This window comes from Panicum hallii, chromosome 5 (assembly GCF_002211085.1).
Source record: "Panicum hallii strain FIL2 chromosome 5, PHallii_v3.1, whole genome shotgun sequence".
In the NCBI taxonomy this organism is placed as follows: Eukaryota; Viridiplantae; Streptophyta; class Magnoliopsida; order Poales; family Poaceae; genus Panicum; species Panicum hallii.
Window position 1 is genome coordinate 54,599,419 of NC_038046.1, and position 27,583 is coordinate 54,627,001.

The following is a 27,583-nucleotide window of genomic DNA, read 5'->3' on the forward strand; positions in this document are numbered from 1 at the left end:
AAAAACTATTCAAAATACTGAATTCTACGTATAACTACCCTAACAAATATTCGTAAAAATAATTAATAATTATACGATTATAATACCTCCAAACCGACGTGTGGACAGGGCTTCGCCGCTTCCTCTCCTCTCCTCCTCTCCTCTCCTCCTTTTCTTTTTTCTGATTTTTGATGAATTTTATGAGAATTAGGAGGTGGGTGGGGGCTTAAATAGTGGGGGGGGACATCCCGCCCATTGGATGGGCGGGTTGGGCCTCCCGCCCATTGGGGGGGCGGGATGCCCCTCACCAGAACGTCCCGCCTAACCAACGGGCGGGAGGCCCACGTCCCGCCCTCCCAACGGGCGGGAGGCCCCTCGGAGGACACCCCGCCCGTTGGAAGGGCGGGATGTCGCCTGACTTTTCGCAAAGAGGCCCCTGCGAAGAGGTTTTCCTCCCCCCGCCGACCCCTCGCCCGTTGGATGGGCGGGATGCGTCATCCCGCCCTTTCATTGGGCGGGAGGTACCCATTTTTCGAAATTTCCCAAACCGGCACCCTTTTTTTGAATTTAAATTTCTTTTTAACCCTTTTTTTAAAAAAATTCGAGGGCATCGGGACTCTGTTTCAACTCTGGGCTTGCCTTGTTTTGTTGCTCTGATATGGGCCAGACCCAACCCTTTAATTGAAGATTGTAGTGGGCCACTCTTGGCCTATCATTACACAGTTCGCTTGAGGCCCATGAAGCGGAGATAAATTTCCAACAAATTCCACTAAAAACCCATAACGCGCTACGCGGACCTAGCCCAAGTATACTTCGCTATGCATAATAACGTGTCAAAAACCATACAAATTGTTCGTTTATTTACTGCAGTCTGTTTTTTCATCAATAAATACCGTGTACAATACCAAGCTTCCACGCACTTCCATTACTACAGATACATACCATTTTTTCACCCCTGTAATATCTATGCATCACCCCAATCCCAATATACGAATAAGTAAATGGTACTAATAATCCTGGTCGTAAAACGTAATCACCGCGGCCAATGTGTGTACGGTGCGAGCAGAAGGCTAGAAATTCATGTCGAGCACGAGCGGCGCGTCCCCCTTTTTGACGTCGAACGTCTGCTTCTTCACCTCGCCGGCGGCCGTCGTGAGGAACACCTGGTACGTGCCGTGGAACCCCCTGAACTTGAACTTCCCGCTGGCGTCCACCTTCCCCCTCGCGTGCGACGTCCACTCCCGCCGGAGCCCCGCGAAGCGGCTCCCGGCCTCGGTGAGCTTGCCGTCGGCGTTGACGAGCTGCCCGTGGGAGCGCCACATGTGGCCTTGCATGAACCCCCACAGCATGACGCCCTCCACGGCCGGGTGCGCGAACGCCTCCCGGAGCACGATCTCCAGGTCGTCGGCGCGCACGGCCTCGTCGGCGGCCGACACGTCCAGCTCCGTCACCCAGACGGGGAGCCCCGTGACGGCGAGCTTGTCCAGCGCGTCGCAGATGATGTCCCCGACGGGGTGCGTCACGTGGCCCTGGATCCCGATCCCGCCCACCGGCGCGCCGCGCCGCTGCAGGTCCGTGACCAGCGCCACGTACTTCTCAGGCGTCGCGTTGGGGTCGTTGGCGCTCTCCACGTTGTAGTCGTTCACGAACAGCGCCGGCGCCGGGTCGATCCGCGCCGTCTCCCGGAACATGTGCGCGTTGGCGTCGTCGCCCAGGCGCTGCTGGAAGAAGGCGCCGTGCAGCATCTCGTTGTTCACCTCGTAGTGCGGGAACCGCCCGGCGTAGCGCGACACCAGGCCGCGCAGCCGGGCCTCCACGGCGGCGCGGAGTTTGTCGCTGTTCAGCGCGCGGACCCACGGCTGCACCGCGTTCTCCACCGCCCAGAAGATGCAGTGCCCGCGCACCGGCTTGCCGTGCCGGTCGCAGAAGTCGATGAGCTCGTCGGCGTCGGCGTAGCTCACCTGACCCTGGACGGCCTCCGTGTAGTACCACTTGAGCTCGTTCTCGAGCACGGCCCAGTCGAAGTGCTTGGTGAAGAAGTCCACGTACTCGGGGTTCTGGATGCCCGCCTTGGTGATGCACGACCCGATGGGGAAGCTGTTCTGGACCTGGATCACCTGGATGTGCGCTCCGGCGACGCTCGACACGCCGTCCTCCGCCCGGCTGCTGAGCTTCAGGATCACGTCACGCTTGCGCACCTGCAATGTTCATCCATTCACCAGGAGGGTACAATTCGAAATCACAGCCGTTCATCACGAACACGTAGGGAGGAAATTTAAATGCAGCTAGCAGCACGTACCCTGTCAGCCTTCTTCCTGAGGTGCCTGAGCCTTGGGATCTTGTTCACGGCGCACACCTGCAGGTCCATGACCTTGAGATCCACCCCGGCCGGCGGGCCGTGCACGTACACCTTGGCGGAGCGCGGCGGCTCGTCGTCGTCGTCGACCCGGAACGAGCCCTTGATGTCGCCCCACTTCCCGGGCTCGACGACGACCACGCCGCCGCCGACCCGGCGGTGGTCGTCCACGCGGACCTCGACGTGCACGGCGTGGGAGCCCTCCGCGCCGCCGTCGCCCACGCCGACCCACCCGGCCACCCGGTACGTGACCTTGGGCCTCGGCGCGCGCGAGAGCGCCCGGCACAGCCCATCCTTCTCGTCCCTGCGGTGCGCCGCGAGGACGTACCGGCCGCTGGGCTTGCGCGCGCGCCGGACCGCCTCCTCTTCATCGTCGTCGTCGTCAGCCGTGGCTGCCAGCGGCGGAGGAAGCGCGTCCGGCGCCGGGTCCTCGGCGTGCTCGGAGAGCGTGCACGAGCCCGACGGAGCCCAGCCGGCGAGGCCGTCCTCGGAGTCGCAGTGGCCCTCGACAAGGTTCATGCCAAAGTGAGCCGTCTCCTCCTGCGCGCGACACACGTAGCCGGCGGCCGGCGTTTAGGCAATGAGAGGCAGAGACACATGTCGTGCGCACAGTGTTTGTCGGAGGAGATCGCGGTGTCGCGAGCGACGACGGATGTGATGCCGAGGACACCATCAGAGCAGTTGGATGGCCGGCGGACAGCTCAGGGAATGCACCTAAGACATCTGTTGCTCTGGGTTTGCTTGGATGCTTGGCTTTAAAGGAAGGAATGGGGAGCCAGTGACAGGTGCCTTGGACATGAGTGCATCGAGCACATCTTTGGCCACAAAAACTCACATCAAGTTGTTGTAGTTTGCAAAGAAACATGATTTCACGTGGTTGGTGAGCAAGCTACCCTGGACTATATACGTGACAGAACATAAGATTGGGCACCAACCTATGTCATGTTTTCAGTTCAGGTTGTCTGCCACATATAGGTGAGAGAAAAAAAACAAATACAATGGCATGATACTACTAAAACAAAGGAAGTGCATTTCACTGTAACGCTGTGGCTGCTGCATGCGTGTCGGCTGAATGTATAAAGATAATAAGTTGATATAAGTATAACATGTAGCAGCACAGAGGGCCCGTTACTGTTAGCTCCCATGCATGTAGCACACATACCTCAGCGAACGCCATGCCAAGCTATCAACCGAGATCGAAGGGGCGAGGAGGCTGGATCGGAGTAGACGATGCAGAACGAAGCTGGAGCGCCAATGGATCGAAGAGCTCGGGTGCTGTTTATGGCTGATTGGCTCTGTGTCTCGAGACTGCAAGTGGTGATGGGTTTCAGTGGCATGCAGAGGGGGGTCGCAATTTATAAGGCGCCGAGCAGGCAAGTTCGTTCGACGATCGCGTTCGTTCGTTCACCGCGGCACAACCGAAAAGGTCTCGTCGCGTGCCGAAACCCAGGCCGGCGATCGAGAGGTTGATCGAATTGAAACCCTGGAAGCTCCGACCCATGGCCAGGCTTAGCTACCTAACCCGTATCTTTCGCCTATCTTTTGTATAACAGTCAAGTTTGGGCAACGCGTGCGCGGGCACGCCGGATCCCCGCCCGGGCCGCGTCGCCGCCGACGTGCGGGGCCCGGACCGGCCGGCGGCCCACGTCTCAGAGAGGTACTATACTGTCATTGCGCTGGTCATTATTAGCTTTGTTAATTGATCTGTTGCGGTAATGATCGCCGGCGACGACGACGTCCAGCGAGCATGTCCGTGTCCCGATCCTTTTCTTGGCTTTGGGAGGAGTAAAAGTTGCTCCTGCTCGACCCCTTCGGCCGCCGCCGGCGGGCCAGTTGCATGGGAACGCCAATAGGATTGCGACCTGGGCTTGAAACAAGATACGCACGATGGGCCCGTTTACATGACCTTTAACGGATGTCTCGATCTACTACTAGACCTTTTAGATCGAGATATCTTCTACTAGCTCGTCTACTGTTGCGACGACTTGCAGGGTCGTTTCAGCCGCCCCATTACTTGCACGGTCAAGGAACAAAGACGATGTCAGGCGCGAGCCGGCCTGTCGCGTGGACGACGGAGGAGGCAGCGATAGCACGGGCTGGCTGGCCGGTCATGACGTCGCGTCAAGCTACAAAAAGATTTGCTGAGGCGAATGAGCTCGCGTCACTTGCGTGGCGGCGCGTCCGAAAGCGGCGTGGCTGCAAACCTCTCTCCCCATCGTGTTCATTCCAGCCTCGATCCCTCGCGAGCTCTCTCGATCGAGATCTGCCGAGCCCTCGACCGTCATCTCGATCAATCACGACGACGTACGCATCCGTGATCCATGGCCGGTGGAATTTTCGTTCTGGACGGCACAGCCACGCTGCCGACCCAAGCGACGCCGTAATGCACGGGAGTTCTTGCCCCGGAAGCATTCAACACCATCCACATGCTATGCTCCGAAAAGCCATCGCGGCGGATCGATCGATCGTTAATGCTTAACGAACTCGCATATGCAGGTCGCCATGCCTTGATATCTAGCACGCTGGAAAGATCAATAAGTTCGGCATTATCGTGGTTTCCTTGCGCCCTCGGACATATATCTTCATATCCTCGAAAGGCGTAAGGGCGTTTCAATAGATCCTAGAGGGCCTGTAAATGGACAATCATCTAGAAGGCCAGAGAGCTGAATTTGCCACACAAAAATATACTATCATTTTATTAAATGCATGCGTGTTTCCTGAGTTTCAGCTCTATATCTAAGTCCAGTTTCAGTGCACAGTTTCATAGCATAGTTACCAAGACTAAGAATGCCGTCTAAGTTTCATAGGGATGAAACTCTCTCCTTCTCTCTTCTCGCCATGTCAGCAAAATTAATGATGTGGCATATAATTCAATGCTATGAAACTCCCATTGAAACTAGCCTAATAGCCTTCTGCCTATTAAGGTCTTGTATTATGTGATTATGTGAACCATGTAAATTATCACATGATCGTGTGCGTATTTACTTTGCTTTGATTTTGGAGCACATATGCATCATGCACTTTCAGTCAATACAGGGGGAATAAACAAGGTTTTAGCCTTTAGCAATGATTAAACCAATGCATGTATAACTGAAGCCCAAATCATGCTTGGCATGTGTAGAGCAGCATTATGGTTTTTTTTATGTGCATGCAAAACAAAGTAATTTTCATGTGTATATGGGGAAGTCTAGTTTTGAGATTGAAAAAGGCACGATATTTGTGGTACAAAATCATGTTTTTGCAATCTAAATTATTCTATACAATTCTGATTTAAATCTTTTTACAACTATTTTCTTTATTTTAGAATTCCATTGTTTTGTTTTTATGTGCATGGCTTTCACAAAGCTATTTAGATTGTGTGTGATATGAAACCATATAAAACTAGTTTGAGTGTGCCACCTGGTGCGTGATATGTTCAAATTTCAATACACAAAATCTATTTGCAAAACTAACTGCAACAGATAGAAGCCTAGCTTGGACCTAATCTTGTTTAGCAAAGAAACCCAACCAAAGATTCAGCACATGGATCGGCTTTCCTTCATTCTTTTGCATGTGATGACCAATAAGGCCATATAATTTTTTTGTATTTTAACATTTTATAATAGTTTCTACATTTGGATCCACAGGAGAAAAGAATATCAGAAATAGATTCTGGATAAGGCGTCAATATAGACAGTATGGAGCCATATCATTTGCCACACTGGAGGTTACACAGTACCATGTGGTTTGGCGCCGTTCATTTCGAGCATTTGGGCACTAAGATATGCATGTTGTAATGTTCAATTCATTCAATTCTAAAAATGATCAAGCCTAACTCCTCCGTCTGTCACGGACGTAGAGTGCATTAAGTGATAAAAGATGTAGGTCATCTAACATATTTTCCTTACTGTTTTAATTATCTAGAGACTTCCAAAATTTTTTCGGACTCGCTAGATGCTTTGTATGATGTAAATTTACATCTTGAGCATTTTGGCACTACATATGTTGTGGTATTCAATCTATTCAATTATAAAAATGACTAAGCGTTACTTCTTCAGCTATGTGATCAGAAAATGCAAACGGTTCAGATTTGGTTATGAATTATTGGTAATAGCAGATTTGGCATGCAGTAGCAGCTTGGTCAGTGATAAACTCTCCTGAGCCTCATCATGCCTCAAAAAATATGACAAACTGGTGGCACAAGCATGACTCAAGAAGTACCATGCATCCAGGCCCATGAGGAGAAAATACAGACAGTATAATTTGAACATTGACCGTTGCACTACGCGCCGGGCTCCATGGATTGAAAGGAGCGAGCAAGAAAATATGCAGACGTTGGAGGGACATCTGTGGATCCACTGGAAGCTGCAGGAGGACATTGCCATTGAGCACTGATAAGTTGGGAGTTGCAACCAAGACGACGAAATTCTGCATGCTTCAACTATTTCTTATTTTTTCGAGTGCTGCATGCTTCAATTTTTTCTTCTTTTTCGAGCGCTGCATGCTTCAGCTTCATGGAGGAAATTCCGCTGGTTCTGGAGCAACGAAGCTGCAACCTGAAAGACTAGATATACCTTTGTTTCACGCACCATGGAAACTACACTCCAAATCTTATTTTCAGTGAATATTGCATGAATTTTTCCAAATGTGAAGCTGTGAACTCTCACCATAATCAGAAATTATCTGCTTGACAGGTTCCTTTGTTTATTTGTATAAATTTTCTTATTTTTTCCAGATGTGAAGTTGTGAACTCTCACCATAATCAGAAAATCTGTATAAGTTCTCTAAATTTGTTTCCATTAATTATATATAGACATGATGCATGTTTTACTGGTGTGGGAACTGGGAAGTAAAGTTATGGTTTAGAAACTATGGGTGCGAAATCCGGAAAGAAAAGGAGGAATGTAGAGCAGGGGACCATGCGTTAGCTGGCACATTGAGCGAGTTATGGTTGGAAGTTGGAACTTGGAAGAGACGAATGAGCGCCAGAAATTTTCGTTTCGTCGGAAACTGATTGATGGATCATTCCTGCACAGACGATTGTAAATTAGCTGGCCTAATGGGGCGGAGGCGTTGCTTAGGTTAACCTGCCGCGCTTAAAGGGGCCACAAGAATATGTGAATGTTTTGTCCTTGAACACGTCACTTAGGATCTGTTTGGCAGAGCTCTATCTGATTCTAATTCTCTATGAGAGCTGATTCTCTGAGAGAAGTGATTCTGTGGCTGAAAATAATTTTTTTTAATTCTCTAGCATAAACTTTTAAAATTAGGATGGAGAATCGCTTCACGGAATCAGAAGAAGCTAATTTTTTTAGTTCCCAGCCTCTTAGTTCATTTCATAGAATCACTTCACAGAATTAGTAGAGAATCACTTCTCTTTGAAAAACTGTTTGGCAGAGCTCCTATTGGATTCAGCAGAGAATCAGCTCCGAGAGCTCTACCAAACGCACCATTAATCTTACAATTCTTATTGGATTGATTGAGTCCTAAGTAATACTAGGTTTTCCTAGCTCCCATTGTAATGGCACCCGCATATTTTCCCATCATTTACTTCTGTAATATTTTTGTTTATTAATTGTTTATTTGTATATATAATTAAAAGGTTAACCAAATTAATATGACTAATATTAAATTAAAGGTCTGAATAATCCTATTAGAAAAGCAATCACTCTACGTAGGAGCAGTGACAGGGGACACCCAGTAGGGTTTACTATAACACGAGGAATAGCTCGTTCACTTTATTCATCATCACCAATAATTCTTAAGGGAGTACAATACCTTAAGGTTCTCTTACAATACCCAATCTTAAATAATTTGTAAAAATACGGAGTGCCTTATGTTTGCGATACATTTCCAAGGCTGTATGTAACTAGGCCGGGAGTGGTGGTAGCAGCGATCGTCAAAGGTTCATGTCCAGCACGAGCGGGGTGTCCCCTTTCTCCACGGAGAAGGTCTTGTGCACCTTCCCCGTCGCCGTGGCGAGCTGCACGACGTACGTGCCGTGGTACCCCCTGAACTTGAAATGTCCGGCGCTGTCGATGTGACCGCGCGCGTGCGACGTCCACTCCCTCCGGAGATCCACGAACCTGCAGGTGCAGAGGAACACAAGTAAGGGCACGTCAGTCACCGACCGATTAGGCAGCCACATTCTTCTTCAGCTCGACCGTTCGAGAATCGATGGAGGATCGGTTTAACAGTGACTGGCCTTTCGCCGGCGTCGTTGACGGTGCCGTCGGAGTTGACGAGGCACGCGTCCTGGCGCCACATGTGCCCCTGCATGAACCCCCAGAACACGACGCCCTCCACGGCCGGGTGCGCGTACGCCTCCCGGAGCACCACCTCGAGGTCGTCGGCGCGGAGGTCCACGTCGGACTCGCACACGTCCAGCTCGGTGAGCCAGACGGGGAGGTCGGTGGCGGCGGAGAGCTTGTCGAGCGCGTCGCAGATGACCTCCCCGACGGGGTTGGTGACGTGCCCCTGCAGGCCGATACCGCCCACGGGCGCGCCCTTCTGCTGCAGCGCGGCGATCTGCTCGATGTACTTCTCCGGCGTCGCGTTGGGGTCGTTGCCGCACTCCACGTTGTAGTCGTTCACGAACAGCGTGGCGCCCGGGTCCAGCCGCGCCGCCTCCCGGAACATGAAGGCGTCGATGTCGTCGCCGAGCCGGCCGCGGTAGTAGCTGCCGTGCAGCATCTCGTTGTTGACGTCGTACTGCGGGAACCGGCCGGCGTAGCGGGTGAGCAGGCTCTGGAGGCGGCCCTGCACCGCCGACGTGAGCTGGTCGTTGTCGAGGTTCTTCACCCACTGCTGGACGGTGTTCTCGACGGCCCAGAAGATGCAGTGCCCGCGCACCGGCTTGCCGTAGCGGTCGCAGAAGTCGAGCAGCGCGTCGGAGTCGGCGTAGTTGAGCTGCCCCTGCTGCGCCTCTGTGTGGTACCACTTGAGCTCGTTCTCGAACACGGCCCAGTCGAAGTGCTTGGTGAAGAAGTCCACGAAGGCCGGGTTCTGGATGACGCTGGGGTTGATGCATGCGCCGAACGGGAAGCTACTGTCCATCTGCATCACCCGGACGGACGCGCCGGAGATGCCCGACGCCGCGCTGCCGAAGTTGAGGACGACGTCGCGCTTGCGCACCTGCAGCAGGAGGAGGTCACGTATGCAGCAAAATCACCATCCGTCTCGATCGACCCATCAATATGCTCATCGGTGAACTGAATGCGTAGACTTTTGAAATCTTGTTTGGTGTGGCGGCCAACAAATCAGGAGCGAGAATGTCCTTCGCGTGGCGAGTAAGTAACGAGTGCCTATCGGGGCCACCAACCAGACGCAAAGTACTCCTACTACGAGCAGCGCTCACTCACCTTGTCAGTCTTCCTCCTGAGCTTCCTGAACCGGGCCTTGCGGTCGGTGGCGAAGACCTGGAGGTCCATCACCTTCACGTCGACGCCCGCGGGCGCGCCCTGCACGTACACCGCGGCGGCGCACGGGCTCCTCTTGAGCCGGAACGCGCCCTTGATCTCCGCCCACTTGCCGGCCTCGGCGCACACCGCGCCGCCCTCGACGACGCACTCGTCGTCCACCCGGAGGTTGACGCGCACCGCGTGGCCCGCCCCCTCGGCGGCGCCGCCGCCGAGGCTGATCCACCCGGCGACGCGGTACGTGACCCGGGGCTTGAGCGCGCCCTTGATCGCCTGGCGCAGGCCGTCCGCCTCGTCGGCGCGGCCCGACGCGAGAATGTACCGGCCGCTCGGCCGGTAGTCCTCCCCGACGTCGTTGATCGTCTCCGTCGGCACCTTGGCCGGCTCCTCCTCGTGCACGGACAGCGCCGTGCACGAGCCCACCGGCGCCCAGCCGGCCAGGCCGTCCTCCAGCGCGCTGTTCTCGATCAGGTTCAGGTCGAACACCACCTCCTGATGACCATGACAAAGTTAGTGGCCGATTACAAATGTGGGTGAGGCAATTACTGCATTGGCACAGCAGAGAACTGTATGACATGTACTGCTGCTCTGAACATTGTACGTACCTGAGTGCTGGCCATGGTACTCGATCAGAAGAAGGAGCTAGCAGGTGATCGCTGAGTTTTGGTTGGAAAACTTGGCTGCTGCGGATTGGGTTGCGATGACCAAGGACCGCGGCGGCTCACCTTATATAAAGGGGCCGATTGGTCGCTCGTCAGGATCACCACGAAATGGTTGTAAAGCGCACCGAACGCCAAGACGTCGTGCGAACTCGAAGCAACCACCATACCACAGACAGACAGGGCGTGTCTTTCGCTCTCTGTGTGTGCTCCCGCTTTTGAGTAACAGTAAAGAATTCGCAAGACCCGCCCCCCCTCGCCGGGCTCCGAGTGCGCACGCCGGCCGCTGGCGAGTGGAGCCCGACGGCGGCCTTGCCGGCATGTCAGCGGCGGGCGCCGACCGCGGCGGAGTGCAGCACCGGCCACCGGGGTGTGGCAGTTCCGACTAATTAGCTGCTGCTCTCTTTGTAATGGAGTAGTAAACATCTGGGGTTTTTTTTTTCCGAGTGGAGTAAGCACCATTACCGACACCCCAAGCGTCCGCCAAGGCAGGGGGGGGGTCCGTGCTTTTCTTGACTTCGGGAAGAGGGAAATAAAAGCGATTGGCTTGGCTTGTTTAGTCGCTGTTAGTGGTACGCCGGTATCTAGCACGAGGTCGGGCGTCGTCGGCGAGCACACTCAATGCCGGAGATTCTGATGGTCTCGACGGATCCATCTTCAGATTTGTCAGCACTCGTCGTCTGAACTGTAGCTAGAGCTAGCACTGGTCCTGACTGACGTTAGCCGATCAATGAATCATCACCCAATGCAGCTGCGAACATGCTGCCATCGTGTCATGATCTACAGTTTACCAGGAAATGTACTAGCAGCAACGGCATGTAGCAGCGACCAGCACCAACGTTGGACAACCTGTATACTGTAACCTGTTCGTGGCACAAGAGACCTGTACGAGCGCGACGTGGCCAACTTGTAGCCGCCCCACGACGACGACGGTGGAAATGGAGGACATGGTGACCTAGGCGTAGGAGTTCGAAATACAAAGCTTCAAGGCACGAGCATCGGCTAAAAATAATGCAGGAGTGAGGTCGGTCGACGTATCGTGCTGTGCTGTTTAAAATAAAATACATGCAAAATCTAGGAGAACCACACAGAGGGCAGAGAGCCAGTAGCAGCTAAGCTACCGTACCCTGTGGTGTGTGGACATGGATCGTTCCCGAATCTTAGCTTGATCGATCCATCGATCGACCTCGCCGCCGGCACGCAATGGCGGCCTGCGCATGCATGCAGTTTCAGCTCATGCTTGGCGGCCAGAGCAAGGAAAGGTGGGGAAGAAACAAGGGCCAGAGAAGAAGACGGGTTCAGCGTGCACGCAGAGCGTGTGCTCCTCCATCGTCAGAATGTTCTCGGAGCAGGGGTGGAGATCGGTCACGTTTGTTCAGTGTGGAACGTGGTGCGCTCACGAAGGGGAAAGCCAGCGAAACGGCCCTCTAAAGCTACGCATGTGAATTCCCGCGTATGGGCCGTGACAAACTGAATATCACGTCAAAACTCTAAGAACTTAACATCACGTTAATCAAATTATATAAGGAATTAATTGCCTGAATTTGAAGATTGGGGACTGAAATAATCGAGGTCGCGCGCTATCTGGATGCAAAGCATCGCAGAAACCTTCTCTCTTTTCGGACTTTGTTCCCCTATTTCTTTCGATGCTTCTGCCTTATGATTTGTTAATCCAACATGATGCATGGGTTCCGTGTAAAGAAAGGCTCAAGTGAAAAATATCCGTAGTTTTCAAATCAACTATCAAAATTAAATTTTGATTGCATCAGCGCGTTTCTAATAATGAGATCTTCAAAATAAGACCACACTTGACTACATTCGAACAAAATTTGAGATGAAATAATTTTATTGTGAAGCTAGAATAATTATTCCATTCAAGAAAACAATTATTTCAGCTTCAAAATAAAATTGTTCCACTTCAAGAAAAAAATATTCCATCTTAAAAATTATTTAAATATAGTCAACCGGGATCTTATTTTAAAAAATTCATAATAAAAAAATCAATGGTGCAATTTAAATTTGATTTGAACATTTCAAGTGTGATTTTTCTTTTAATTCAACTCTTTCTTCCTTTTGTACGTCTTTTTGGGAAGTGTACCGGCCCACAAAATCCTTTCTACGATGCCTGCGCGGGTAGTCACGCGCGTTACTTACAACAGCAGGGGGCGCTAATGTTAGGAGTCACGCGCGTGGGTAGGATCCAACCAGTCGCAAAAGGCCCACCGGCAGCCCACCACCGCCGCCATCGCTCGCCGCGCCGCCGAGGTTGCCGAACTTAGGGTTTTGGGGCTGCCGGGGTTAGGATTTGGGGTTGCCGGGCTGTTGCGCTGCCGGACCTATAGAGTATTGCCTGGGGTTGCCGAACCGGCGGTGGGGATGGTCGAGACGGCGGCAAGGCGGGGCAACGGGGGCACCGCCTGCCGGGGCAATGGGGAATGACGGCTGAGCAGGGTTGGCAGCGGGGGAAGTTGGCCGGAGTTGGAGAAGGAGGAGCTTGGGATGGCGATGACGGAGGGAGGCGGCGAAGGTGCCGAGGCGGTGGTGGAGGCAGGGGAGCTTGGTCGACGATGAGGACAAGGGCCGCGTTAGCGTCGGTGGTGGCAGAGGGAGGTGGCGGAGGCGCCGGAGCCGGCAGGCGGCGGTGGATGTGGGGGAGCAATGCCGGCCCATGACAGCCCACGGCTGTGGAGCCTTCCACTAGGGTTTGGCTCCCAGTCGCACCTGCGATTGGGGGGGTGTGGATATGATAGGATGACTTGGGCCTCATTCCCCACTTGGGCTGTTGTCGGGCTAGTATATTCTAAGTTGGGCCATTGAAATAAAACTCTCAAAGTCCTTACTCGTCATGAGGTCATCCAACAGTGACCCAGGTTAAAATAGGTCTAAGCCTATTTCGACGTGATGATGCTGAAAGTGGGAAATCCTATATATCCTCCATTTAGCCTATTAGCGTAGGCTAGTTCCAACCTTCAGAATATGATGCGCTCGAGTACAAACATTAATTTATTTCAGTCTTAACCTCCACAAGAAACCAAGATTTGTGTCCTTCATAAATTTGGCACGCTGGTGTAATTCAAATGATAATGTACACATGCAATGTATGGCATTTATGCTAGAGAAAAAGCCATAAATAGGCATATATAGCTAGAGGCGTTCAATATTGACGGGGAGCCTCTTGGCTCACTCCATAGGTAGCAACTTGTATCAATAATAATATCTCATGACATAAGTTTGAGCTGGTGTTGCATGTTACACAACGGTTATATGTTGAACATGGTTTTTTTCATCATTGGGGTGAGATGGTGCTACAATAGTTCCACCCCTTACTAGTTATTGTAATATTTCATAATAGTGACATAATATATGTGCTAGAATCATAACTATTGTATCGTTGTTCTATTTAGAAGTAGTGAGTGGTGGGATTGGATGCAACGGGGCATGTGCCCTCATCTAGATAATTTATATTGACAAATAAGCACATAATCCTCATGTATGCTATATTCTACTAGCAGTAATTCATGTGCTAATCTACATCTTAGGTGTAGCGATTATTTTACCCCAGTAACCATACTGTCCAGAATTACCAAACACCTTACGGCACCGGACACTAGGTATTGCGGTACATTCGGCACCAGACACTAAGGATTGCGGTACATTCGGTTCAGTAGCTCGCGGTTAGTTTGGTCAGTAGTAGGCTATGGTGTGGATTAGTATAATATTCTACACCTAAGGTGTAGATAATAATGACAGTAATAATAATAATAATAAGTAACTTATTTAGTAATATAAAATTGTGTAGAATGATATCTCCCAATGTTTATAAGTACTTATAGTTAAACAAACAATTGTTTTCTATTATGAGGATAGATGTAAAGTTAGCATATTATACTTCAATCGTTATAGCCTTGTAGACTATCTCAAGGAGACACATGCACCAATCAAGTATCTGTATCACTGATGCTAGCCCTCCCTTTGATAGGAAAAATATTCAAAGGTACTTGTAGAGTTGACATCAATGATATTAAGTTGACATTCTAGTTTGGCCTACATGCATGATAAATTATATGCGATAACTGATCGATTAATGTGATCGATAGAAGAAAGGTGTGTGTCGTTGGGAGAGGATAATCCTGAATTTTACTAATCCTGAATAATTTTGATGGATAAATAAGCACCTAATCCTCATGTATGAATTTTACTAATCCTGAATTTTTTTTGGAATGATGTATGTTCACACATTTCTTTATGAATGTCATTTATTTTGAACCTTGGTTGATTGCCTGATTCGAAGGGGTAGTGTTGGGTGATTATGAAGGGTATTACTATGCGAATTGTAATTAGAAACTGACACAGAGTCATAGACCATGAGACCACCGTGTCTCACTAAATCTGGTGGCTTCAGACTAGTCAATTTGGGTAGTGTTTGGTTCATAGGATGTGGTGGGATTGAATCATTCCATTCTATTTGTTCATATGTTTGGTTGGTAGATGAAGTAGGATGGAGTGGTTCTTACATGAGAATATTCTCCTAGATCTATATAAATTTATCCTTAAAATTGGTGGAACGCAGCCACTTCGTATAGGATGTGACAATAACAGTGGACCCAGCCTTCTAAAGAGGGATGGAGTCATCCTATTTTTTTAAATTGAGATGGAGTGATCCATACTTAAAAATTAAGATGGAACCATTTCATTTTAACTCGCTCCTAAACCGAACTTTAAAGTGCTATGGCTTAGCTTCAACTTTCAGATGTGATTGGACAGCTATAGAACCACGGAAGTTCGGAAGTTGATCCTAATTTCAGTTGAGTCATAGGCTTATAGCACGAGGCCGTGGTGCTGCGATGCAAAGTTCAGCTACGTTGGTGATTGCATCTCAGGTAGACTTATCAATGCACGCCTAACGCTGTATACAAAGATGGCAAGTGACACGGAAAGCTGATACGACGTCAGTGCCCTGAAGATTTTCCAGATCGCAGGACCAATTGGCTTTCGTCGCGAAAGCGACGGTGCGTTGAGGATGGAATGGAACGGATCCGTCGGGTTGCAGGCAACCGAGGGAATGGCGTTTCCGGAGTGGCATCGCATGCAGCGAATCTCTAGTGAGGCTTCGTAGCTGGAGAGGTAATGGTTTATGGCTCCAGTGGTTTCTTTATCATCTAACTTGATCTTTATATATTTTTCGTCTAAAATTTATAAGAGGTCGGTCCTTTTAGAATCTGACTCTTAGATTATCTAAGTTAAATTTTAAAATTATTTTAATACCTCTATTCGTAGCACCTAGAGATTTGCTGCCCGAATCAACTGAACCACTACAGCAGAAGTAGGTTCGTCTTCACGAATCACGAAGGCTATCAAACGAATACCCCCACTGAAATTTGGAAAAAAAAATTAAGGGGGTAAACCACTAGAAACATAAGGTTCAGAGTTCAGAGGGACTTTCGGTACCTGTTCGATATTTGCTTCCGTGCTGATCCTGGCATGGCGCGCCAGATTACAGCGAAATCAAACGGCCGGGATCAGCAAATCATGATGGAATTTTATTCCCATTACACTAAGCAGCAGGAGCATTCACTGCAGGACGGATCAGCAGGACTATTTACAGTTGTACCTCTCATGCCTAGCCGAATTAAATTCTGAAAAGCTAGCAATCTATTTGATTAAAACTTAGCAGCATGCAGCTTTGAGCTTTAGAAGATGCCGTCGCAGAATCCAAATCCGTCATGGCCGGCAGAGCAGGCGAGTGAGTCCGTATGGGCGACGCATGCGCAGTTGACTTCTGGCACGGCGGCACATCGAATTTGACTTTGATCATCATCCACATACTGCGTATCTTTCTTTGATTGGCCATGGGTTAGCCGGTCCTTGAAATTGAAATAGCCGGCTGATGGTGGATCCAAGAGCTGAGACAAGTTACCCAACTGCTACTGGTGGTAAGGCCGGAACATGAGGTCTTTCAAACGAACATGAGGTCTGAAACCTGAACTTGTAAGGCCGACTCCAACGGCCGTCGACGTCGCCGGCTCAGCTAATAATTTATACGACGTGGAGGAGTGAGAATACGAAAAAACATCTAGCTGGCGGTGGGATAGTAGATAGTCTCGCACGTCTCCCAATGAGCTCTGTGCCTCTGCTCCCTCGTCCTTTGATACTACGCAGTCACGGTGTTCCACATTTTATTTTTTATTTTTTTTATTATATGTACCCTCGTTTAGACTGTCTCCGGCGATATCCTCTAAATCTCATCCCCTATCCTTTTCCTCCGCATCAACTTCATTCTCTATACCAAACTTTACTCCAACAACATCCTCTATTTCCATCCTCTATACCACACAATCTCAATTTTTTACCGTGGCTACAGTATCCTCCATTTTAGAGAACCGGTATACCGGTGGAGATAGCCTAACGGGCTGGCCAAGTCAAGTCTCTGAAAAAGGAGATGTCTTGGAGCTCAGGAAAGAGAGAAGTTTTCGCTGGCAGCGATAATTTCAGATCCACATACAGCACCGGTGAAGTCGATGCTGTATGGCTCCCTGCCTGACGGTGACAGGCCTAGCGGCGAATGAGTGCGGTGAGGATGGAATGGGAACTATTCCGCCTGGTCGCAGGCCACCGAGACGCGCCTTCTTCGCGACCTCTCAATCAACTGAAGCGCTACAATGGAAGTACAGTAGTAGGCACGTATTCGTAGCGACGGTCGAAATCAAACGGCCGCAAAGAAGAGCTTCAGTACCTAGGACTAGGATATCTGCTTGACTGTTTTCCATGCTAATCCTGGCCTGAATCCTAAAATGGCAGCGAAATCACACATGGCGGCAGGGAATGCCGTAGGAAAAAATCAAACCAAACAGGTCTGGTTCAGCAAATCAATCGATGCACACATGTACGCCACAATTATAAGGGTTGGGGGTATAATACATGATAGTCATGGAGGATTATTATTCCCATTAACAACAACATTACGCAGGAGAGTTTACTCTAGGTGAAAATAATGCTAGAGGCACTCCAGCCCTTTTCCCCCCTGATCACATCTGCCGCTCACTCCTTCTTGGCCTTGTCTGGGACGTCGCCGCCGGGCGCCGCGGCGGCGCTGCCCTGGGGCGCCATCATCTTCTTGAACTCCTCGAACCCGACGCACCCGTCGCCGTCCACGTCGACGCTGGCGATCATCCGCTCGCACTCCTCGGCGCCACACCCCTCCCCGATCTGCGCGAGCACCTTGCCCAGCTCGGCCGCCGTGATGCGGCCGTCGCCGTTGACGTCGTAGACGTCGAAGGCGGCGCGGAGCTCGGCCTCGAGCTCGCCGTCGTCCCCGCGGCCGGCGCGCGCGTGGAACGCCGCGAACTCGCCGAGGTCCACGTAGCCGTCGCGGTCGGCGTCGAGCTCGTCCATCATGGCGGCCACCTCGCGGCCGCCGTGCGAGGAGCTCGGCGGCGGGGAGATGGCGCGCGAGACGGCCGCGAGCTCCGAGGGGGAGATCCGGCCGTCGCCGTCCGCGTCGAAGCGGGAGAACACCTTCTGCATCTCCGCGGACACCGCCGGGGGCCTCTGCTTCTGGGCCTCCGCCGCCGCAGCAGCATGGGATTGCTTCTCGGTGCCGTTCGACATGGCGACGGACGCGACGCGAGGAAGGTTTGATCGATCGAGAGGTGAGAACTGGTTGGTGTCGAGAGCAATTGGCTGCGTGGTTCCGCAGCGAGCAGCTGGAGAGGAAGAGGAGGCGATGTGACTTGGGAGCTCGTGAAGTGGAAGATGTTGGAGGTTGGGATGGTCTCGATGGAGATATTAATAGGCCGCCGCGGCAGCCCCACGCGCTATCGACACGCAGCGGCAGGGCACCGACTTTTCTCGCTCGCCGCATAAAGAAAGCAGAAACCCGCGGGGCCGGAGTCGTACGAGAGAGAGAGAGAGAGACGGCGTGGCGGTCTGCGTGGCTGCTGCCTCGGTCGGCGCATCTGCCAGGCATCGCGCCGAGAACGAGGCACGTGGCCGGCCGGCGGGGAGGCACGTGGCGGTGCGGATCTCGGTGTCAGGAGGCAAAAGTTTCTTCTCCGGCAGGCAGAAGCTTCCTGAAAGGCTCGAAGCTCGAAGGCGCTAGTCAAGCGTGTTGAACAGGCAGCGTGGATCACCGGCCAGGCGGCCACGTCTGTCCCCGATGTCACATCAAAAATAATCTTATTATTTAGAAGTATTAAATAAAATCTAATTACAAAACAGAATTCCAGAACTAATTCGCGAGACGAATCTAATAAGATATATTAATCCATAATTAGTGGATGATTATTATAGCATTGGCAAATTATTGATTAATTAGGCTCATTAATTTGTCTCGCGAATAGCACCCAAATTTTATAAACAAATTTTATTTAATACTTCTAAATATCAAGATTCTTTTTTACGTGACGGGTCTAAACTTTAGAAGGGAGGAAATGAACACACCCTGAGACCAATCTGTACCCCATGACATCAAGCACTAGCGAACAGGCCCGGTCATCAGCTATAAGCACAGCCCATCAAGGCTCAGCCACCAACTTGTGAATGGAGGCCCATCTTCCCACTTCGGTGGTGGTTCGTTCTTACGAAGTTCAGAATCTCCCAGCCCACCCAATCCACTTTTCCAGCCCATCACGCACGATGCCCGCTCAGTCCGTCCGGCCTGCCGGTGAGCCCGCAAGCCTTTCATGATTGCCGCCCATCCATGGCCCACGCCACACCAACACTCCTCCCATCGAGTCTAGAAAACTCTCGTGCCAATCCGCGCACTCGATTTCGCGGTGAAGCCTTTCGCGACTCGTCGTCCTCGTCCAACTGGCCATCCAGAACAAGCAGGAGACACCAGCCCTGGACCCTTCACGACGCATCCAATCCAACTGATCATCGATCTCCTTTCCCCGCCTCCTATAAAATGCAACGGCCATCGATCCAGAATCCATCGTCAAGTTCGACGCGAGGAATCGAAGCAGCAGCAACAGGAACAAGCATCCGCAGCAGCTTCACTACTTCAGGTTCGGATTCGGGCTGTCAGCTAACTCGGCGATGTCGATGGTGCGGAGCGGCCACGTGTTCGACCCGCTGTCGCTGGACTTCTGGGCGTCCGCGGATCCGCTCGGCGTCGTCCGCCCGCTGGCGGAGCAGTGCCCCGTGCTCACCAACGTGCGCGTGGACTGGAAGGAGACCCCCGCCGCGCACGTGCTCAGGGCCGACCTGCCGGGCGTCGGGAAGGACGCCGCCAAGGTCGAGGTGGAGGACGGCGGCGTGCTGGTCATCAGCGGCGAGCGCGCCAGGGAGGAGCCCGGCGAGGGCGAGGCGTGGCGCCTCGTCGAGCGCAGCAGCGGCAGGTTCCAGCGCCGCTTCCGCCTCCCGCGTGGCGCCAGGCTGGACCAGGTGCGCGCGGCCATGGAGGACGGCGTGCTCACCGTCACCGTGCCCAAGGAGGAGGCCAAGAAGCCGCAGGTCAAGACCGTCGAGATCTCTGGCTGAACCGTCCATCAGTTCGTTGGACGGCCATGAACGATAGCTTGAGTGAGGGCATCTGGTGATGTTCATCAACTGCAAGTACGTCCTGTGTTGTGTCGTTCGTGTCGGTGTCTGATGTAGCAGTTGGTATGTAATGTGTAGTGAATGCACTTGTGTGTTTGTAATTGCAGGCGTCCTGTATATGATACGTGGATACGAATAAGCTGTTGAGCTTGTTGAGGTGGAGCTTTGCAGACTTGCAGTTACTCATAGTCACTGGTTAGTCAAGTTACAACAGTGTACTGACTGCCAGCTTACTGAATACTGACAAGTGAGACTATGACTTGATAGTCGTTCTTTTGTTTACTAGTAACTCGGCCGTCGTCAACGGTACGGTAACGACTTTGAATTTGGAGGAAACGGGCACATTCGTCCGACCAGGCCGTGCGAGAACCGGAGGACGTGCAGTTATCTGTAGTGACACTCTTCAAGTCTACCGCGGGTCTTCGCGCCCTGCAGCTGTAGCATTGCCTAAAGGCCACTGGCATCTGCCCTGCAGAATACTTGCCGTGGCTGATGCAGTTGCAAGCCTGTTGTTAGTCTGTTGCCCGGACATGAGCACCTCACCAGTCTCCTCGGCCTCTCTGGCCATCTTCCTCTTCATCCTGCTCCCAACCTTCTCCTCCAGTTCATGCCCGTCCGAGCTTCAATGCAACAGTACCGAACCCATCGAGATCAGACCTCCTTTCTTCGTTGGTACTCCGGGTCTCGACCCAGCCTGTGGGAACTCGATTAACGTCAGCTGCGGCCAACTGGGTCCGGAGCTGGATCTCGCTACTGACAGCAAGCTACTGCTGAAAGAAATTCGGTACGATTCCCATACCGTGGTAGTCCAGGATGTGCAGCTCAGCATCCTCAATAACTCGGCCTGTAGTCAAACCTTCATCTTCAGGCCGCCTGTGGACAACTTTGAGAGTAGTTACCCAGACTTGGTGAGGTGGTTCTCGTTGATCAGCTGCGGCCACAGCAACGTCACAATTTTCCACAGCATCTTTGGGGATGACAAGGAGGTCCACCAAAGCATACAGCCGGATGAGCGCGGTCTTGCTTCATGCCATGCCTCACTGCAGTTCGAATGGATTCTAAGCTTCAGTGAAGTTGGCAGTGCTGGGCAAATCCCCCTGGTCAATTTCTCGGTGCAATCGGGAAGCATAAGGAAGTACCTTTTGTCGCTTTCAGATTGCGTTTCACCTTCCCCTGGAGGTAACATGCCGAGATCACTTCTGTTCCTGTATTATAGTAGTATTAGATAGCAACAGATTTGTTACACATAACATGAAAATGTGGACATTGCAGTTTTCATCTTAAAAATGAAAAATCCTATTACTATTGTGCAAAAATAAAAAAAATTCAATTCATGCAAAATGTTGGATGAATACGATTGATGTTGTCACTGCTTACCTTGCACCTGGTCCACTGTTACCTATCATTACTGGGAAATTTCTCCATTATCATTTCGCTTTGAGCTGCAACTTAAGTAGTGAAGCTTGTCAAATTTTTTCTTAAAAGTATATGAAACCATAACCTCAAGCAATTCAAACAGTAAATTTCCACAAAATTTCTTACTCATTTATTCAATCAACCTATGTGTTATCTGCAGATGGAGGTCATAGCAAGAAGTATGGCACTAGTTTGCTCATGGCAGGTAAGAACTTCACTCGTAGCAGCAGAAGATCCAAGTACTGTAGTGTTCAAGAAAAAAAATCCAAAAAAAATACTAGCCGATAATGAAGCATCACACCGTGCTGTGCTATTTAGCACACTGATTGATACGAACCATGTTGCTTCTTGATGTATTACTACTTTTAAATGTATTTAAATGTTTCTTCCTTTCTGTTTACTTGCAGTGTTCATATCTGCAAGTTCGGGGATGCTTTTAGGATGCTTTTTTGTTGTGCTGAAGCCACTTTGGATAAAATCATCCCTTGTCCGGAGAAAGGATTGTGAAACCAAAGAAAATACTGAATTGATACTATCCAGATATGGGATAAGACCCAAAAGATACAGGTACACTGACCTGAAAAGGATAACAAGGTCTTTCAGTGAAAAACTAGGGGAAGGAGGATATGGCATGGTTTTCAAAGGTGAGCTTAGGGATGGACACCCGGTTGCTGTCAAGCTACTTCATAACTCGAGAGGCGATGGAGAGGAATTTGCTAATGAGGTTGTAAGCATTGTCAACACCTCTCATGTTAACATAGTTTGCCTACTTGGATTTTGTATAGAAGGATCAAGGCGAGGTCTCATATATGAGTACATGCCTAATGGATCGTTGGAGCGGTATATTTATTCTGAAAATCCAAAATCGACTTTAGGGTGGGAAAAATTGTATGATATAGCAATTGGCATTGCACGCGGGCTAGAGTATTTGCACAGAGGGTGCAATAGGCGCATCATCCATTTCGATGTCAAGCCTCACAATATCCTTTTAATTATTGTCCAAAAATTGCTGATTTTGGCCTGGCCAAACTCTGTAACATCAAGGAGAGCATCATTTCATCAATGGCTGGCGCACGAGGAACCATTGGCTTCATTGCTCCAGAAGTGTTCTCTAGAAGTTTTGGTGCTGTATCAACCAAGTCGGACATCTATAGCTTTGGAATGGTACTTTTGGAGATGGTTGGGGGGAGAAGAAATGTGCAAACAAATCCTGACAATTCTGGCCAAATTTATTTTCCGGAATGGCTTCATGGTCACTTATCTAATGGGGGTACACTCGAAACCTTTGAAGTGACAAGCGCAACCGAGGAGATTGCAACAAAGATGGCTTTGATTGGTTTGTGGTGCATACAAATGATGCCACAAGCTCGGCCTTCTATCACCAAGGTCATAGATATGCTAGAGAGAAGTGTTACTGAATTAGAAATTCCACCAATGCAATTCTTATCTTGCCCCCCAGAACCATCAATCCATTCGATTAATACAACTGCTGGAGAAGATACTCAGAATTTAAGTTTCCTTACTCATTTCAATATATGAGAGAAAAGGGTCTCCTTTTTAGTACTACTACTGTACCACGATGCCTGAAGATAACAAATGAGAGAATTTAAGTTTGGGCCGTGTGACCCAGGTTGTGTTGCTAATCCTCTCTACACATATCCATTTATGGGCTTCCTTTTCAATATCAGCTTACTGACCTTTTTGCAAGATGTAGACTAATTTCAAGAAACAAAAGCAGAGTCCTACTTGGTTTATCCATGCATGGAAGCTAACACTAAGTTCAGGTCTACCAAAATATCTTCAAAATCATGTGTAACTGGCGCAAGTAAATTTTGCAATAAGGATTACCTTGACACAGATCTTAGGATGATACAAGATTGAGACTCCATTGATGTATATCACACTATCCTCCATGTTATGATCCCATTGTACCTTTAGGAGAATTACATAACTGATGTGATGAACCATTTCACTGAGGAATAAGAGCTTTTTGTAATTGCATCAACATGTCTATTTTCTGGAGATTTTTGTCTTTTAGACTGTTAGTGTTCAGTTAAAATGGAAATGAGAAATAATTATGATCAGTATGTCACGCAATATGATCAAAAATAATTTATAACAAATGAAATTGCATCATCCACCAGCAAAGAGACTACACAAATGCAAGAGACAGTATACTTTTGCATAGAAAGTAGTTGCTATCTGAGACTGATTAGCATGTTAAATAGCTTAGGGATTTAGACCAATGTGTTCATTACAAAATTAGTTGAAACTAATAATGAAAGGAAAATCTATTTTCACAGTGTAGTTGCTTGTTAGCTTCAATTCTAAACAACTTCTGGGGAATTAGGCTCTATATATTAAGGAGATACACTGAGCTTAAATTCGTATTAAGGAAAAAGAAACACCCAAGGTTTCGTGCGTTCAAGGAGATGTTTACCTACATTATCATGCAGGCCAAACTATCTGTATTGAAAGCAAAGCCCTGAAAGCATGGCCATAATTTAGCGTGGATCATATATACACGTACAATGTTACCAAATCTTTCTAACTCAAATTCCAACTTTTTCACTCTCTCTCCATCACATCAATTTTGGGACACATGCATGGAGCAGTAAATGTATGTAAAAAAATAACTAATTGCACAGTTTAATTGTACATCACGAGACGAATCTTTTAAGCCTAGTTAGTCCATGATTAGATAAAATTTGTCAAATACAAACGAAAACGCTACAGTATCCCGGTTTATAACATTTGCAATTTTGACTGCATCTAAACTGGGCCCAGATAAGTCATACCTGTATTAGCTCCAGATAATAAGTCAACATCTTGCAACACAGTCTCAGTCACATATGACAGCAACGCAGTGCAGGTGCAGCTGCATGTAACAAAGAGGACATCTTAAATTTGTAGCGTGGACTGTCATCCGACAATGATAAACCATGAATAGCGGCTTAAATGACAAAGAGGACATCTAGAATTGGTTTGTCTGATAAAAATCAAGCAAAAGGACCTTTCAAGTCTCTATAAGAAAGAGAGGCACCTCTAAATGGTAAATACTGAAAATAAAAGTGAATATTATAAACCAACCATTCTTCTATTTTCCATTCGATATGTACCGAGCTGTATTGAAATGTAAAGAGAACTGTATTGCAATCTATATTCTCTTTCTGAGAACTTTGAACAGTTCCCTATTTAATGTTTTACCACAAAGGAATATGCATGGCCTAGCTTATGATTATGTTTGTGTTGCAAGGTCCCAAACGTCTTATAGGACACTAAGGAAGATAATTGAGTCAATTCCCTCAATGCCATAGAAATTTAGATGGATTCCTTGTATGCCATAAAATTTTTCAAGTTTCGTTTAGTACCATAGAAGTTTTGATTTATCCTGTCATTCTGTCCAAATTCCCATCCATGTGTTGTTAAGTGTGGATGGAAAAGACAATTTTACCCTTCGGGCCCACCTGTCAGCGCCCCTCTCTTCTCTCTTCTCTTTATTTTCTATCGCGTCCTCTCCCTCGTCTCCCCCGTGGGCGGGCAAGCTCGCCCGCTGGCGGCGGCGCGCGGGCCGGGCGAGCTCCCCGTCAACGGCTTGGGCGAGCTCCCCTCCCGGCGGTTGCGGTGCCCGGGCCGGGGCGAGCTCCCCTCGCGGCGGCTGCGGCGCCTGGGTCGGGGCGCGCTCCCCCGCCAGCGGCGGCGTCGCACGGGTCGGGCCGGGGCGCGCGGGCCACGACGAGTTCATCTCCCCCGGTGGCGTTGGGAGCGGCGGCAGCCGGTCGAAGCGAGCTCCAGCTCCCCCGCTGGGAGCTGGGGGTGGCGGATCGAGTGCCGCTGGCGAGCAGGCAGTGCAGAGAGGCCGCGCCGCCGGTGGGAGATGAGGGAGAAAAAAGAAAAGAAAAGAAAAGAGAGACGGACGCTGACTTGTGGGCTAGCACATGGATGGGAATTTGGGAATTTGGACAGAATGGCGCTGAGGGGATAAATCAAAACTTCTATGGCATTGAAGGAAAATCAAAAAATTTAGTGGCGTACAAGAAATCCATCTAAATTTCTATAGCATTAAGGGAATTGACTCAGGATAATTACCCGCTGGCAATAGCAGTCAACTAATAAGCTCAAATATCTTTTGACTATGGATGCGCACCTGGATCTGTAACGCAGCTTCCAAGAAGGCAGGTAGCTTTGATAAGCTGGCAAACTACAGACGAACTTTGGGCAACCTCATCATGACAATTGACAGACCGATTATGTCTTGGCGAGTAGTGGGCAACAACACCTGTCTAATCTGCAGAAAGCATGGAGAAAACGAAGCCAGAAGTTAGCCCCGGGTCCACATACTAAGGCTATCTCCAGCGGATGCCTGTAAAGGATCCTGTACTTTATATATAGAGGAAGATTCTGTTCTCTATTACTTTAACAGCGTTCTCTAAATGGTCCTCTAAAATAGAGAACGCTACAGTTTTCCTCTATATATAGAGATTCTCTCTCATCTTCTCTATTTTTTCTTTACGTTTCAAACACTGAATTAAATAAAAATAAAATATGTCCATAGCGTTTGAGGTATGATAAATAGGTACGTATAAAAATTTAGAACAAAATACGTTTCTAATATAGGGTTTAATGTATAGAGAACGAGATTTAGAGAACGTTGTTGGAGAGAAATGAGATATAGAGGAGAGAATCTTGTAGAGAATTCTGTAAATGAAGGATGTAGAGGATGTGATTTGGAGGATATCGCTGGAGACAGCCTAACAGGCAGCAACCAAAATTTGCAGTTGCAAAATCAATCGGGTTGCATCCATTTCAAATAATGTTTGGTTCAAGCGGCACGGCTTAGGATGCACAAGGACATGTGATTTACTCGGTTTGAGTCGACGTGAACTCTGAACCTCAACAACGCGCCGGTGCTCCCGCTGTTTCCCCGTACGCTGTCTCCAACGGGAGACTCTAAACCGTTCTCTATCCTGTATATAGAGAAGATTCCGTTCTCTATATGCTCCAGCAGCGTTCTCTAAAATAGAGAATGCTACATGTTTTCTCTATATATAGAGATTCTCTCTCCTCTTCTCTATTTTTTATTTACGTTTTAAACACTGGATTAAATAAAAATAAAATATATCCATAGCATTTGAGGTATGATAAATACGTACGTATAAAAATTTGGAATAAAATACGTTTGTAATATAGGGTTTAATGTATAGAGAACGAGATTTAAAGAACGTTGTTGGAGAGAAATGAGATATAGAGGAGAGAATCTTGTAGAGAAGTCTGTAAATGACGGAAGGATACAGAGAATGACGGTTAGAGATAGGTTAGGGTCGAACACCTCGAGGGTGGCAGGTGAGACTGCGGTACAGAAGCTTGGCCTTCATTCGATCCCGAGGGCTCTGAACCGCAAAATGCGTGGCAGGTAAGCCGGGGCAGCACGGGGCGGAGGCACGGGCGCACGGCCGCGGTCCTAAGCCGGAAGCGCTACGATCCCCGCGCCAAGAGGAACAGGAGGCTGAGAGAGCGCCAGGTCGCGGCTAGGCTTGGAAGTTGGAAACGGGAAGGCGACCGCACCTCCACCATCAACCCATCATCGCCTGGGGACGGTCACCGTAGCTCCATCGCAGCAGCCGCGCGGCCCATGCGGCTACGTCGGGAAGATGACCGTAACCGGCAGGCGGCAGCCAACAACCTTGCCGTGAGGCTCTCAGCTGTGCCATGTGGGATGCGGCTGCGGCGGCCCAACGCCAATCGCAGTGTCAAATTACCACCGAAAGATGAGAAAATTGCAAGAACGCATCCCTTAGATTTGTGCTTCGATCAATTGGTCTCATAAGATGTTTTGTTGCAAAGGCCATCTATTCTCGGTTGTGCTGCAAAAACCATCCCGCCCGACACGAGCTCAGCCGATTCTAACGTTTCCACCACTTTGGAGCGCTGATGTAGCCTTAGAATTGTAAACATGTTAAATGAGCATAATCCAAAAGTGGAAGCAGCTCATATTAGTCAAGATTACCCGGAATCAGCTGATTATTTACATCTGTGGTGAGGTGGTTTCTATAAGATAGCTAAATAAGGAATGATCATTTGCAACAGAACTCTTCACTTATATATTTTCCCAAAAACTCTTCATATGGCTGAATATCAAAGTCATGACTTATGGAGTGTTTTTTACAAGTTTATACCAAAGAAAAATCTGTTGCGGCTAAATAGCACCTAGAAACTCTGTGCATCTCGTCCCAACG

At 49.4% G+C, this 27,583-nt stretch overlaps 4 protein-coding genes and 1 pseudogene across 4 annotated transcripts; 2 read left to right on the forward strand and 3 right to left on the reverse strand.

The window, feature by feature from the left end:
• Window positions 1-812: 812 nt before the first annotated feature.
• LOC112894892 (anti-sigma-I factor RsgI6-like) lies at window positions 813-3,630 on the reverse strand. Its single transcript, XM_025962736.1, has 3 exons — window positions 3,498-3,630; window positions 2,279-2,875; window positions 813-2,177 (listed from the first exon to the last, which is right to left on the reverse strand). The coding sequence occupies exons 1-3, from the start codon at window positions 3,510-3,512 to the stop codon at window positions 1,050-1,052; spliced, it is 1,740 nt and encodes a 579-aa protein (XP_025818521.1). The 5' UTR covers window positions 3,513-3,630; the 3' UTR covers window positions 813-1,049.
• A 4,389-nt stretch (window positions 3,631-8,019) lies between these two features.
• Window positions 8,020-10,435, reverse strand: LOC112894327 (anti-sigma-I factor RsgI6-like). The gene is made up of 4 exons (XM_025961991.1): window positions 10,338-10,435; window positions 9,676-10,224; window positions 8,520-9,448; window positions 8,020-8,400 (listed from the first exon to the last, which is right to left on the reverse strand). Exons 1-4 carry the CDS (start codon window positions 10,350-10,352, stop codon window positions 8,214-8,216), a joined length of 1,680 nt encoding a protein of 559 aa, XP_025817776.1. The 5' UTR covers window positions 10,353-10,435; the 3' UTR covers window positions 8,020-8,213.
• A 6,813-nt stretch (window positions 10,436-17,248) lies between these two features.
• On the reverse strand, window positions 17,249-18,194 carry LOC112893880 (probable calcium-binding protein CML16). Its single transcript, XM_025961403.1, has one exon. The coding sequence runs from the start codon at window positions 17,997-17,999 to the stop codon at window positions 17,430-17,432; it is 570 nt and encodes a 189-aa protein (XP_025817188.1). The 5' UTR covers window positions 18,000-18,194; the 3' UTR covers window positions 17,249-17,429.
• A 1,063-nt stretch (window positions 18,195-19,257) lies between these two features.
• On the forward strand, window positions 19,258-20,169 carry LOC112892975 (16.6 kDa heat shock protein-like). The gene has a single exon (XM_025960097.1). It carries the CDS (start codon window positions 19,428-19,430, stop codon window positions 19,869-19,871), a length of 444 nt encoding a protein of 147 aa, XP_025815882.1. The 5' UTR covers window positions 19,258-19,427; the 3' UTR covers window positions 19,872-20,169.
• Window positions 20,170-20,711: 542 nt separating this feature from the next.
• LOC112892968 lies at window positions 20,712-23,189 on the forward strand (annotated as a pseudogene).
• Window positions 23,190-27,583: the final 4,394 nt, after the last annotated feature.